This window comes from Centroberyx gerrardi, chromosome 5, assembly GCF_048128805.1.
Source record: "Centroberyx gerrardi isolate f3 chromosome 5, fCenGer3.hap1.cur.20231027, whole genome shotgun sequence".
NCBI classification, from domain to species: Eukaryota; Metazoa; Chordata; class Actinopteri; order Beryciformes; family Berycidae; genus Centroberyx; species Centroberyx gerrardi.
This window is the reverse complement of record NC_136001.1, coordinates 13583507-13599331: the sequence shown is the minus strand read 5'-3', so window position 1 is coordinate 13599331 and position 15825 is coordinate 13583507. Positions and strand designations below refer to the sequence as shown.

General features: G+C 42.2%; 1 protein-coding gene across 2 annotated transcripts in view; it reads left to right on the top strand.

Moving 5' to 3' along the window:
* The window catches only part of cdh22 (cadherin 22), a 74805-nt gene extending 60549 nt beyond the window's left edge, over positions 1-14256 (top strand). The window contains exons 9-12 of one of the 2 annotated variants that reach the window (XM_071903771.2): positions 2514-2631; positions 7111-7260; positions 7581-7682; positions 13733-14256. In XM_071903771.2, coding sequence (XP_071759872.2) covers positions 2514-2631; positions 7111-7260; positions 7581-7682; positions 13733-14256 — 894 coding nt within the window. The remainder of the gene's footprint in view (positions 1-2513; positions 2632-7110; positions 7261-7580; positions 7683-13732) is intronic. The other variant, XM_078283473.1, reaches the window with a different exon arrangement.
* The last annotated feature ends 1569 nt before the right edge of the window (positions 14257-15825 follow it).

The window sequence follows — 15825 nt, the reverse complement described above, 5'->3', positions numbered from 1 at the left end:
TAACAGCCCAGTAATAGTTTGATATATTTCCTTAGTTCTTATCTGATACCGAGCTTTTGTGAGACCAGACAAAGGAAATTACGTCCATCGAACATCCAGCTTTAATCATCTTGAGAAGGGCCTCAGTTAATAGTAGTTCTGGATGTTGTTTGTCATGTGTGTTTCTACAGATTTCTAACAGTGCCTCCTGTGTGTGTGTGTGTGTGTGTGTGTGTGTGTGGGTGTGTGCGTGTGTGTGTGTGTGTGTGTGTGTGTGTGTGTGTGTGTGTTTAGCAGAGAGAGAGAGAGGTATCCCGAAAATTCTGTCAGACTTTCTGCAAGATAAAACTTGTCTACCTTAACAACAGGAAAAAGAACATTGCTTGGGAGATTCAGTTAAAAAATCTCATTAGTATTTTGCTGACTTCCAAAACCAAAATGAATTCTGTGAGCCCTCTGACAAGGCTCTACAGTAATGAGAAAAGCCAGCAGTGGATTTTGGGGAGATTGCCTGCCTCAATGTATTGTCTCTTTTCCTGGTCTTCGACAAAGTGGACTCATCTGTTTCTAACTTGGCCCATGATCCTGCCGGTCTGCTATTGGGCTGCTGCCTTTTGAGCACTTAAGTAGTGAATTTTGCCTTTTTACGTTTCCTTTACATGTAATTTTTCTCTGGACGAGAGCTCCCTTGAAAAGGAGATTCTTTATCTCAGTGGGGCTATGGTCTCTGTTTTCGTGAATCAATGGCGCTCGGCAAAAAGCGTAATCAAAGGAACATGGTGCAAGTGCAGAGGGTGTGGTTTCTGATTTTTGGTAACTTTGTGGCCAGAGGCGCACGGCACAACTGCAGCACAGTTGGAAACAGGGTGGGATTAGGAAGAATACATTATCAGTAGGTGTGTTAGGGGCGTTAGGGGCCGTCGGTCATGACCAATGATGACTAATCAAATCACCTCTTTTCCTTCCCTTTAAAAGCAGCGCGCTCTGTGACACAGCACTGATGTCCTTGTGCAAGAGATGCAGAATCAGTACAAGCAAATATACGGCACCTTAAATTAAATTAGCTTGGGAGGAGAAAACACTTTTGGTTACCGTGTTGCTCTGGTCCTAGCACAGCCGTTGCTCAATGTAGGAAACGGTTCAATGATATTAATGAGCCAAATAGAAGTTGGCGGGGAACCTCAGGGACAGTTTGGCTACAGGAGGCTCCACCAGCCAGTCCCTGACATCTATAGAGGATGCAGCCGCCTCCACAATCCCCACTCCGTGCGTCATGGTGCATACTCGCAGTTCTATGTTGGATAACAATCAGTTACACCACAGAGTATTGTTGGAACGAAAAATGTTGTTTCTTATTTTTTCCTGCTTGACAGATTCATATCAAAGTCAAGCTGAGTATGCTTTTGAATAGGATCTGTTCATGCGTGCATTGCTTGGTAAAGCAACGAAAAAAACACAGAACATGACTGCGCCTTGTGCCAGGTGACACAAGCGCAAAACCACATTATCCCTGACACCAAAACTGAATTGCACTGCTTGATTTTTACTGACACACAACCTACTGCGCCTATCTCACCAAACAGATGAGAAAAAAACCTGTGTACCCAACAAAAATGCCCCATCATCCACCATGTGCCGTCACAAAAATGCAGCCCATGTAAGGTTAAATTAAGGTTAAAGAAATAATCGAAATAATAATAAATATGTGGACTCTTATGTTCTGTGCGGTCAGAGGAAACAGAGCCAACTGATGTGAAAATGTCATTTATCAGCTTGTGGTTTGATGCTAGCTGAAGAGTAATAGGATGAGAGGATGAATTGTCACTGAGAGGCCTGTGGTAAGGTGAAAGGATCTCTGGGAAGTGTTTGATGTCTGTTCAGCTCACAGTGAATCCTATCTCACCTTATTGTGTCCACACAGAGTTCGCCCAATTGGATCACAGTTGAGTTTTCTCTTTGAATGTGGATCACCATTATTGCTTTAAATACAAATTCTGCACCTTTGCTCAATCACTGTGTCTTCTTTTCTGCTGTAAAGCAAATATGGCAGCTCTCACAGAATAGCTCAGTCCTTTTCTGTTCTCCCCAGCTCTTCAGTGAGGCATTTTATGATAGTTTTGCACTCTACCGTTGAAAAGACTTTTTTCCTTTTTTCACTGCTCTGTGAACATTATGCAGAAAGAAAAGCTAGTTACAATGGACACTTTTCCTCTTTGAGACTGTAGCCCTTTTAAACTGCAGTTTTATGGGAAGCGTTTGAGTCAGTTGCATCCAAGCAGCCCCCACCATCCCCCAGGCCCCACCCAGCCCCCTCGCCCCCAACCCCACCCCACCTCCCCCACCCACCCCGTAACGTGAAAGAGGCATTTGATATGTTAAGTGTCTATGCCTGAAAAAATGCTTATTTTGGTGGATTTATTTTGCTATTTAGCCACTGAAAGGATCTTAGAGGAAATCATATCTTTGTTTAAGCCCTAACTCTTCTTTTCCTGTTCCTTTCCCTTTTTCTCCTTGGGTTCCTTCTCTTTCCACAGCTAATTCACACAATCAGTGTGGTGGATAGAGATGAGCCCCAGTCTGGACATCGCTTCTACTTCACCCTGGCCCCTGAAGCCTCCAGCAATCGACACTTTACTCTCTGGGACGTCAAAGGTGAGAGTGCAAGGGTCACCGGTGCTATAGATTGGGGTCATAGGTATAGAGGTATAGAGGAATATGTAAGTAACAAAGCCGATGACCAGCATAATTTGATTTCTGTGGTCTGATAGTGCAAGCAGAAGTCTGTAAAGACCGGAGGGTTATATAATGTCTCTTTTCATTGCTACGCAGACGACACACAGATATACCTTCCCCTGAGACCTGGTGACTCACACAGCCTAGCTGCTGTTGTAGATTGCCTCAATGATATCAACTGTTGGATGGCACAGAATTTTCTTCAGCTCAATAACTCAAAATCTGAAATCATATTGTTCAGTCCCCCAAATTCTATCAGTCATATTGAGAGTGGTCTTGGTCCTCTGTCTGCAAATGTGAAGCCCGTTGCCAGAAACTTGGGAGTACTATTTGACTCTGACCTAAACTTCGAACCACAAATTAAAAAAATTGTCCAGTCCTGCTTCCTTCAACTGAGAACCATCTCCAGAATCAAACCAATACTATCACACAGCGACCTGGAAAAAGTAATCCACGCCCTAATCTTCTCACGACTCGACTACTGTAACTCCCTCCTTTCTGGCATCAACCAAAAGTCACTCTCTCGCCTCCAACTAGTTCAGAACGCAGCAGCTAGGCTTCTTACTGGTTCTAACAGACGACATCACATCACCCCAATCCTGGCTTCTCTCCATTGGCTCCCTGTTCAGTTTAGAATGGATTTTAAGATTTTACTGATCACTTTTAAAGCACGTTTTGGTCTGGCTCCAAGCTACATAACAGATATGTTGACCCCATATGAGCCAGTGCGCAGCCTTAGATCCTCAGGCGGGGCCCTTCTGGCTGTTCCAAAGTCTAGACTTAAAACTAAAGGTGACCATGCCTTTTCCATCAGGGCCCTTCGGCTTTGGAACGACCTGCCTGAGGAGATAAGGCTAGCAGAATCAGTTGCTTCTTTTAAATCACTTCTTAAAACCCAACTCTGTTTTTAAAGGTGCTATATAAAGTTATTATTATTATTATTATTATTATTATTATTATTATTATTATTATTATTATTATTATATTAGCAGGAAGTGAGCCTAGATTTGCATTTGAAATGCACAGGTGTGGCACCATTGTTTTTCACTGCCAAACCTTCAACATCATAATGAAGATCAGAAAGATTGAAAGGGTTCAGGCGAAGGATATTATCTCACAATTATTTCCCCCCTGTGATGTGATGATGCAATGTGAGAGTTATGTGAAATTCTCGAGGGCATTCTACAAATGTAGACCTGGCTTAAAGGGATTTTGGTTTCATTTAAGAGTTGTATGGACTCCATAGACGTTGCCCAAATAGTCGCACTAATGTTAATGGCTTATTTATCCTATTCAGGTGCCGGATGGGTAAAGTTAGGACAGTATATAAATACATAGCCAGAAAATTTAGACAAGCACAGGAGAGTAATTTGAAAGTGAATGTGACTGGCCATTTACCTGACACTATCAAGATTACCCTGATAGAATTAACCTCACCTGTTCTGGCCCTTTAAGCAAGGTTATATAAATACAAAGTATTATTTGCAACTATTATTTGACCCATGTCTGAGATTCTGTAACATGTTAAAAGGTGGTTTTGTTCAATTTTTATCTTGTTGTTTGTTTTATTTATCTATACACCGAAAGCGTGTTTCCTTCTCCTGTCTGAACGGCAACTCCACACTGAGAGTTTATTTTTTTAGAGTAATAAGAATTTTATATGAATGTCATTAGCCTTGAAATATGTGTAGGCCTATTTCTTTAAGTACTTTGTTTAGCACATATTCTATTCCCCATTCCATTTTAATGGAATGTCAACAACTTGCATAATTGCCTCAAGTGTCATCATGAATTTAGCATGCTGTATAAAGACACCATTTAAATGTAACTGCATTATGTAAGGCAACATAAGGACCGCCACGCTCCCCAGTGATGATTTCGCTTTGCTTTGGATATCAACTTTTTCATGCTTGTCCGTGTTTTTGCAAACGTTGCCCCCACAGAGCCAAGCAGGATTAGATACTTGCAGATCCCTCTTTTGGAGATGTGTACCTAAGTGAATGTGACATCTGGCTAAATCAAGATTGATCTGACACCAGGAAAATGTCAGGGGAGCAGCCCGAGCTAGGGAAATGTCACCGTGCGGAGGCAGTGAGGTCACTCACATGCATGAGCATGCATCCACACGATAGCGCTGGCACTGTGCAGTGTACACACACATATACACAGACACACACAAGCAAACAGTTATGCAGAACTAAGTATGAAAAAAGGATTCTCTCTCTCTCTCTCTCTCTCTCTCTCTCTCTCTCTCTCTCTCTCTCTCTCTCTCTCTCTCCTGCACATACACACACATACACGCATACATACACACACTGCAAGCTCACGCAGATGGTCAGCTCCTGCTGCACTCACGTGGGTTTCTGCCACCGGAACACACGGGCCCTCATTCATAGGCTAACTCATCCAACCACCCAATCAGTCAGCCACACTCACACACAATGTAGAAGATGCCCTGTCTCCACGCCTCACTCTCTGTCCTCATCATCTCTGTCAGGCTGTTTCTTTGTGTGTGTGTGTGTGTGTGTGTGTGTGTGTGCATGTGTGTGTGTGTGTGTGTATGTGTGGGTGTATGTGTGAGTGTGTGTGTGTATGTGTGCGCAGATATGCGGGTGGAAGGGTGGGTGTGTGTGCTTACATGCACATGCTCTGCATCCACATGTACACACTTGCACACACACACGCAAACACACACACATGCACATGCACGCACACTCACACTACTGCAGACCCAGTGGTATATATTTCGTCGAAAGACAAACAGAACCCCACACAGACCTTTTATCCTCCCACCCCACTTTTTTCCACTCTACTGTCTCTTTTCATGGACACATTTGTCAAACTGTCACTTTCAATCTGTCACTTCTTTTCTCCATCACGGCCTCACATTGCATTCTCTCTCCAAGCCTTGACACACAATGATGAAAAGACATTTTCCGGCATGTTGCTAAACTCTTGAAATGTGTTGCTGTAAGTCTGTAAAGCAAACCTCACCTTTACTGAGAAACTTTGCTTTTACATGACAAATTGTCATTGAATTGCCTTGAGAACATCACACTTCATCCTTAAAAGGAAGTGTGGGTGAGTCTTGTCAGCCAAGAGTGAGTCATGTGAAATAAAAAAACAAAAAAAATTCCACTGAAATACTTTAAAATTAGTCTGATTCCAAGCATATGTAAAAACAGATTTTTCTCTGTGTAAAAAGGACCTCTTGATCTTTTTTTTATTTTTTTATTTTTTTTTACCTTTAAAGCACATTACTTGAACTACACCATTTGGTTTATTTAGAGTGTTAAGACATAGGCTACATCAGTCACACTATTGATTGTGCTTAATTCATCATGGGATCTTGGTCTTGAGGTTGTTCTTAGAAAACTTTGCGTATGGGGGCATTTTTAAGTTCAGTGGTGTCTGCTCAAAAATAGTTACACCAAAATGTCTTAATCTGTATTCATCCATATGACTTGGAGGGAATCTTTTTCTGAAGCAGACAGGCATGGAAGTGGATACTGTGTAAAAGTCAAAAGGACAAACTCAGGGGCGTAACGTTCCCGTACATAAATGGTAATACGGAGATTGTGCTACATGTGCCAGAGAAGCACTAGGGTGACATGGATGACGGTGATATATGTTCTGGGAGATGGATTGCTTGGTATCCTACATGCAAGTCTATGCTACTCCAACTATATTTGTCAAAGCCTCCTCCCGTATGCTGTGTTACATTTGTCTCTGTCTCCCATAGAGAGCGCATACATACACCGGTGGAGTTTAATTTCAAACAGTGGCTCTCTCACTCATTTTCTCCCCTGGTTTTATTTGCCTAAAAAAAACATGATAAATGTTAATGGGGCGCAGGCAATTCACTTTGCTGTTGGATTTATTCAACCCCAAGTTTAACTTGACAATTCTGACACCCTTGTTCCAGAGTCCTTGAATTGTGCATTATGGTAGATGATTTATTCAGACTATGTATACTGAGGATGGCATTTTTCTGCCTGGCTCCTTGTTTGTCACTCGAGCACTGATCATTACTTGAAGACTTACTTTCATTATTATAGTTTAATCAAATGGAAAGCATTTTCTCACCTTGTCAAGTATCCAGTTGTTGACAACGTGATTTCTTCTGACATTCTAGTACTGCCAAACTAGGGCTACATGGTCAACACTTCATCAACACACTCTGAGTTCAAATGAGGAGAACAGAGGAGGGTAATAACCAGCACTCATTGGACTGAGTTTCATCAGTAGTGCCACTTTATAGAAACTAGGTCTGTGAGGAGAGAAAGAGGTTTTGTTCTTAAAATCCTCTATTGCTTCATCTCTCATTCTCTCTCATTCTCATTCTCTGTCTCTCTCTCTCTCTCTCTGACCCCCACACCTCGCCACCTACCCACCCAGACAACACAGCTGGTATCCGGACCCAGCGGTCAGGTTTTAACCGCCACGAGCAGAATGTCTACTTCCTGCCTATCCTGGTGGTTGACAGTGGGCCTCCCTCCCTCAGCTCCACAGGCACCCTGACCATCCACGTCTGTGGCTGCGACACAGGTGAGAGCAAAGAGCTATGTCATTACTAACATCATTATTATCACGATTATCATCATTGTCTTCATCATCAGAAGCAGCAGCAGTAGCAGTATAAAGGGCGTCTGCGTGCCATTGTTTGTCCGCTTTCCTTATCAGCTTATTTTTTTATCGCAAGATTTTGCAGACAAATGGTCCCCTTAACAGAGATTTCAGCTGGGGAAAAAATATCATATATAAATGTTAAAAATAAACAGAGCCATGCTTAATGCTTGACCATGGAATCACTCCATAACTGTTGCTGAATCTCTACAGTGAATGCTTGTTTTTCTTTTGCGACACAGAGGGAGCCATCCAATCCTGCAACGCTACAGCCTATGTGATGAGTGCTGCTCTCAGCCCCGGGGCACTTATAGCACTACTGGTCTGCATGCTCATCCTCATAGGTAAGTGTTTGGATGGATGGACAGACAGACAAATATATGAGTCATTTGCCTTTTTTAGGGTCATTGCCAAGTTCAATCACTACAACAGCAACATCAAGAGCATCACGTTCAGCAGGGGACTGTAGCACTGAAAAGCCAAGGCAATATACTACAGCACGTGTAGACTGTAAGCTGCATCAAAACACATGACTCCATCTCTTCCGCTCAGCAAATCATGCAACCAAGCATGTTTCCTTTAATGGACTAACCACTTTTGGAAGTTATCTATATTTCAAGATTGAAATCACATGTGCAGTGGCAGAAAAACAAGGACGAATGACATAAAAAGGAGATCAATATTTCATCTTGCCTTCGTGAGTGACTTTCCTGCTGGACACTTTGTTGTTGCTTTTATGAGGAGAAAGCTTTTGTTCAAGCAGAGGTACAGATGATGGTTGGGTTTATGAATGATATCAAGCCACTTTGCTCCATGGAACACTGAAGGAGATGGAATGAATGGGAGAGAAGTTGGGGGGGGGGGGGGGGGAGCAAACAGGGAAAAGAGCTGCCTCAGCACTTGTATCCCTCTGGAACAGCAGGCTTTAAATAGACAAGGCTTTCCAGATATTCTCTGATACTTAAACACGCACACATACACTCGCATGCACATACACTTACACACATGCACACCCAAACATACACACGCATGCACACGCACACCATCCCAGAGGAATAGTAGACCAAAGAGGGTTGGTATTGTCATCTCTGAAAGTTTTATGAGTTGGCTTCTCGCTCTCCCCACGCTGTACGTCTTAGCATCCCACTCCTCAGTGATGGAAAGAAACGACAACGCTGTCACGATGTTTTGTCTCCCCCGCTCACGTCTCTTACACGTTTCGCATTGTTCAGGCAGTGAATGATGGATGATCTGACACCAGGCGGCTTTCACTTTGAATAACATTGCTATCTATTTCTTTTAAGAGCTTTTATAATGAGGGTCGTTAAAGCTGTGTCTCCATTAACCAAAACATATACTGGGGTGAACTCCAAAAGCAGAGCATCATTTATTCATCTCGATTTTAAAAGCCTCAACAAAAATACTGTACAAATGTGAGGAAGGCAACCGCTGGCTATAAAAAAAACTGTGTTCGCAGAGTATTGTGGTTTTGGTGTTCTGGGCAAGATGACATGTCCACGCAAAACCTGAGTTGAAGACATTTCTCTGGCCTTTAAACTTTCCAGCAAGATGCTGTGTACAAAGAAGAATGTGTTGCATGGTACAAATGCCTGTAGTGTGATTTTCTCATCGCAGTCTTGGTGATTTGACGGAAAGCCGACAGTACAATATTAAGAATAGAATGCCTATGTTAAACAGTCCCTTGTTTCACCTATTGTGGTATGATGTGATGTTTGACCCATTTTGATTCCAATGATGTCAGTGACACTAATTGGTGCTAAGAAGTCAATACCGATGTGAGTGATTGATATTGATTGGTAGAAAATGGACGGAAAGCACCTCGTCAAAGCATTGAAGGACAGGCTAAGTAGGAGCACCCGGGTTCTGCCAGTCATCATGTGGACAGTAATATCTCTGGGCTGCAGGGGCTGGGACCGGGGGGACGAGCAGTGTGTTAACAGCTATCTTGTGGTGTTAATAGAGGAAACAGACTGGAGCGAGGCATGTGGCAGCAACGCTGTGCACATTGCCTGATGCTTCCCTGTTCCCTCTTTACTTGTGTACACATATATGTTTGTGGTTTATGTCTGTTCATGCAACATAGGCACACATCCGCACGCACACATACAAACAAAGCACTTCTCACCCGATAACTGCAAAGCAATCGATTATCTCTCCATACAGTACATTTATTGTGTGTAATGAGGGAGCACCCCACCACCACCACCACCACCACACACACACACACGCACGCACACACACACACACACCGACTCGCTAACCAGCCAGCCAGCTCTTTCTCTCTCCAGAGGCTGGACCACCCCTATTACATCAATTGTTGGATGATGAGAAAAATGAAAACAAATTTCTGCCTAATTACCCTACAAACAAACAGTCCCTCCATCAGTTCATTTATAGGCCTGGTGTGATGAATCCATTCCACTGCATCACAGCATCTGCACGCATCCGTTCCAATTACCTCCCATCTGCTGTGATGAACTCCTGGGCTGGGGCAACCAGCGCAGCCCAAGGGTAAATTAACCGTCTTGTCAGGAACGCTTATCGAAACATCTGTACACATGGGGACCAGCTTTGTATGTGTAGGATGTAGCTATACACAGGTACATATGGTTGCTACAAAGGTGGATTCTGTATGTGGTGCTGCAGGGTGTGCCTCTTGCCAAGCTAAGTGGGTTTTCCATGGCTTACAGTTCAAGTGTTTATATGCGTAACAGGTAGTGACACTAGCATGGTATCAGTGAGGGAGCGTTTGTCAGAAGTGAAGTTATCTGATGGTCTTTGAGTCAAACTAAAGTGCTTAAAAGGTTACAAGATGGCATTAAATTACTTATAACAAACTTTCCAAGACTAAAAGCAAGAAAACAAAAACAAAACAACAACATTCTAAAATCCTAATGAAATGCCAACCGTAACCCAAAGAGACTTTACTCCACCTACGATTAGATTACTGTTCTACATCATAAATTGTACACAACATACTATGTATACAAGAAGCAGCTGATCTGTATGTATGAAAGAGTTCACAACATCAAGGTTTCCACCTCCCATTACTCTCCTCATTAGTGTGAATTGAAAGTAATTGTCTTAGTGCTTGCTTTGCATGCATGGAGGTGTGCGCTGGAGTTTACCACAAACCATGACTGTTTCCTCAACCCTGTAGCAATTAACTCACCCCATTCATGGAGGAGAAGAATGAACACAATGACTATGGATGCTGGTTTCCCAATGGAGCCCACCAAACAATGTAAGAGGAGAGATTGGACATTATCAGTCGGAGAAATTGCACAAAAGCCCCATAGAAGATCAGCAAGGCTCTCTCTCCGCTCAAGCACAGCTCTTCAGGCAAGCAACACACAGAGCATTTTCTCTCCGCAAGTTATATTTCAGGCCTTTTACACCAAATGAAGACAATTACCGGGACCTGTCATTTGTAGAGATTAATATGTTTGTAACTATTGCTCTTTGTGCTTTGCGCACAAATAGGAAAAGAAAGGACAAGATAGGAAAAGCGAAGGTGAAACAGTGTTTTAGAGTCACACCCTGACATCCAAGGTCACTTTGGAAGAGAATGGATTTGTATGTAGGCTTTGTTTCATGCTAAGCATACTACTGCTTTAAAACATGTGAATTTCCTGTACACAGCACATAAACTACTACCATCCATCTAGTTTGAGTGTTAAAGGATCTGGCCATTTTTCATTTTCACAATGTATGGGTGTACTCATGTGGGTTTAGAACATCAAACATTCTGTGCCATCCTAGACAGCACAGTCCCCATGATAATAGATGGTCTTTTTAGTATTGTGGGCTTGTAGGCATTTGTTTTAGGCAGCAGGCTATCTGTTCCAGAAGATGCATGGTGCCTACTGGTTAATGATCTATCTAAATGTCCCTTCACTGACTTCCCTTTGTTGTATTTGCTCATTGTCCCTGCTGAAAAGAGAACGACAGAAGTGGGGATTCTCAGTAAAAATGAAGGATGTGCGTATATCCAGGCTGGACCTCTCCTCAGTTAAATACAGTAATTACATTCTGTAGCCATGAAGCAGATCGACTTTGAAACACTTTAACTTCACTTCGCAACTCAGTGCAAATTTACTCATCTGTCCATCTCTTCATCTGAGGACAATGTAATTTCTAATCAGACAGATCCACAAATCAATAATCCTCCACATGTATTTTTGTAGAATTGTGCAAAAGAATGCATAGCATACCATACCATACCACACCTATTACTTACTACCAATTCAGTTGATACTGCAAATTGGAAGAGGCAGAATGGTTACAATGAACCATGAACAATTACTCATCATAGAGTAGCGAAGATGTGAAATACCCCCATGCTGGCTGTGATCACATAATTCAAAAGAGCATAAAGCATTCAAACCAGTCATGACACAGTATCATGGGGTATAATGGGTAGAGAAGTATGTGTGCAGCTAGAAGGACACTGGTTTGATTCTTGAGCAGGGAATCCCCAACTGCTCTAAAACTGTGGTTGTAAATGATGAAATGAGGTTTTACTCTATCTTATAAGTGACAATAATATTATGATAATAGCAGTCAGCTATTATTTTTGTTACATGTTGGTATTTTTACCATATCACTGTTGGTGAAAACCTTGTATCTCCAAAATCTCAGCGTTTCAACAACTAAGAAAAACAGCCTTGTTCTTAGCTTGTTTTTAGCCTGACCACCATGCATTGTTGAGTTCATTTAATTGGTTTTGAAAAGGTTTCATCAACCCAAGGGTTGTAAATTGCCTCATCCCATAGAGCAGCTTTTTTCAGGTGAAGTTAAACATGAAAACCCCCAAAATTGGAGTTATGAGGTTTTCACATGACAGCAACAATTTACTAACTAAATAATGTATGTTTTGTACATCTATCCCAGTCCACTTTCTTCTTTGCTTATTCAGTAGTTGATCAAAATGATTCTTGATTGCCGTTTATCCTTCACACTATAGTAAACAGAATTGCGTATTATCTTTCTCATTTTCCTCAGTGTACATAATTCAGTCATAATTGGCTGTAATATGTTTTTATTATCATCACCGAAAGTGACATTTGATGTGGTTGCAAGTCTCAGACAGATCTTGTTGAAGTTTCAGAGGGAATGGGAGCAGCCTGAGGAGGAATGATGAAGTCAGGGAGTGGATGTCTGAGCTAAGTGAGACTTGTCTAATCACAAATGTAGGCAGTAATTAAAATAACTAAGCTGAGATTAAAGCCTCATTGATTTATCTAGATGCATACAGCCTTTGTTTTCCTCTCGTCTCATTAGTCTATTACGTGATCCATCTCAATTGTTTTTCCTTTTTAATCCAGACTTAATTTTCCTGGCCATTTCTTTCTCCATTGTAGGTGGTTGCATGCCTCTGGTGTTCAGTAGTGATGTAACCTCAAAGTTTTACTTGCATAGGACTTGGATAAGTATTGATATACAAATTGGACTCCATTAAGCCGTTTGAATCATATTTCTGGGCAAGGCAATCAGGATTGTGGAAAATCAATGCTCATGCATTTGAAATGTAAAACTTGATAATATATTATCTTTCCCTGCTGTGTCTTTGTCCTTAGAGGTGGAATCAAAGTTACAAAACTTACATGAGCTGGATAGTTGGAAACTTTGTTGTGGAAAATATGTGATTATAGCCTCCAGAAATGTAAGATGTTTAGACAGTATGTGCATCAATAGAATTTGCACATTCCAACAAACTCTTGAACAAGTCTTTATGGAAGGCCCTGAATTACCATAGTTTCAAATCAGGTTTAGGTATGTCATTATTTCCGTTACTTTTAGCACGGTGTAGTGGAATTCCTTTCTTGCATGCAAGCTCTTTAAACTTTCAGCCTGACAACTCTTAATCCATATCCACGATGTAGCTCCAGACCTCGTTAAAGTCAAGGATTTCAAAACACTTCATGACAGTTTTTGAAATCCCTTAGCTGGGAACCTGTCTGTCCCACTGCTCACACTGATCTGATTCGACAACTTTGATGAATTCATCTAGTGGTCTTTGTCCTATGCTGTACATACATGTATGTGCAACATGTTGGTCCCAACAAGCACTTAGGAGTGTTGCTCATGTTGGTATGTTTCATTGTTGTCTGCACCCTGAAGAAAACCGGGTGGGGCCGCAATGCGCTGGTGCGTTTTCTAACATTTTAACATGAAATAGCCAAGGATAATAAAGGCTTTTTAACTTTATACAGAGGAGAGTGCCTTGGATTTTTTCTTCTTTTTTCCCCCAACATAAGCACTAAGAGTATCAAGGTTTTCTTTGTAAACTCTTTACATCAACCTATCCACGTTTGACACCTGTGTGCAATGATCTTATTCGTCTCTCTCTCTCTTTCTGTCTCTCCATCAGTCCTCGTTCTGCTGATCCTGACCCTCAAACGCCACAGGAAGGGCCAGAGGATGGCGGAGGATGAGGAGGACATGAGGGACAACGTCATCAAGTACAACGACGAGGGCGGAGGGGAGCAGGACACTCAGGCGTACGACATGAGCGCCCTGAGGAACCTCTATGACTTCCCCGAGGCCAAGAGCTCCGACTCTGGCCCGGAGATCCGCTCACTGCCCCAGTGGATACAGGCTAGCCGGGTGGGTGGTGCGGAGGGAGGCGGGGCAGCAGCAGACTTCTCCCTATTCAAAGGCTACATCCGTAAGAAGGTGGAGCAGGCCGACGCGGACCTGTCGGTGCCGCCCTATGACTCCTTCCAGACGTACGCCTTTGAGGGCACCAGTTCACCAGCGCTTTCGCTCAGCTCCATCCACACGCTGTCCACCACATCCGAGCAGGATTTCTCCTACCTCAGCGACTGGGGACCACGTTTCAGGCAGCTGGCGGGCTACTATGCTCCAGGAAACCCTGAGGAGGAGGGGTCCTAGCACAGCTCGTCTACAGAGACCTTTAATCTCCCCTCTGTCCTCCTCCTCCTCCATCTCCTCCTCTGCCTCCTCTTCTCACCCTGTGGCACTCGATTGAGATCATCAGAGTCAGCACTGTGTACTCCTTAAGGACAGAGAACCACCTCTTTCTCTCTCTGAAAAAAAACTCCCAGTGTCAGACTTTGAACTCAACTTTCTACTTCAAAAAATACACTTCTGTTCACATGTTCGGTTTTTGTGAGAGTTCTTGAGTTTTCAAACTTCAGCATGAAAGCTCTGGTCATGATATGAGAAACAGGAAAGAATCACCATTTCCTTAACAAGCAGAAAACCTTGGGAGTAAATCTTGCAGGAGGATACTGCTGGCCCACTATAGGCAGCAACATTACCATTTAAATACAGTATGTCTCAAGGCAGGATTTGCTCTCTCTCAAATCATAGATGAGAACATTTTTTTTTTAGCTGTGAGACTGTTTTCAGAGTTCAAAGTATCAACACTGCAGAACCCAGCAGGGGGAGGTTAGGGTTTTACCATGCCAAGGCAAACTATCTGAAAAATATGTATTTATTTAATGAGGAATTATTTATGTATTTATTCATTTATATGTATTTATTTATTTATTTACACCATGATCACTATGGTAATTGCAACATTGGACTTTACTGAAGTGCTAAAAAAAAAAAAAAGTGAGGGGAGGAGGACAATAAAAAATGGAGTGAGAGTGAACATGGAAATGAAAAGAGATTGAGGATGGATGGAGGACTGTGGGGGGCAAAGGACTCTAGACAACACACAAAGGTGATATTTGGGTCACATCAAATTACAGTCTTGGAAATATTTGTATTTATTTTCTATGAACACTTTTGTAAAATAACCAACTTAAGACTGGTCGATGAAAAGCAAAGAAAAATACAAAGAGGGAACAGATGGAGAGAAACAGTTAGAGAAGAAAAGAGGTGCCAATTTAGTCTAAGAGTGGTTGGGATTGACATACTTTTCCTGTATTTTGCTGATTTATAAAGGGGTTTTTGGAGGTCACATACTGAGAACAATTGTGTGTTAACAATTTCCTTTCTTATGCTCTCCACAGCCAGTTATAAGGCAATAAGGCACAAACCGCACGAGTGATTTAGGACTAAACAAAATGACTGTTTCATGGAGTTGGCTGGTGGCCAGCTTTGTCCCACCAGGAGCCGATGTTCATTCCAGATTTGTGTGTGAATGTGTACAATTCGTTCAATTCATTTTCTATCCTGAGACATTTGATTTTGTTTTTGATATTTTGTCGGGGTGGAGAGGGGGGAAGCTTGTGACAAAAAGGACGGTTGTGTCTGATGAAGAGGGAGAGGTACAGGGGTAACAGATGATAAGTGGACTGGTCACTTCCACCCAATATCCACAACCTATTCAATGTTGACCTTAACTTGCAAATGTATGGAAAATTAAAAAATTCAAATCAATAAATATTTAAGTTTTTTTGGTAAAAAGCCTATTTCTCGCTGCCTGCAGTAAATTAAATTACTCAGTAGCAGAGTAAATCAGACCACAGTGATAAAGTAAATAGAACG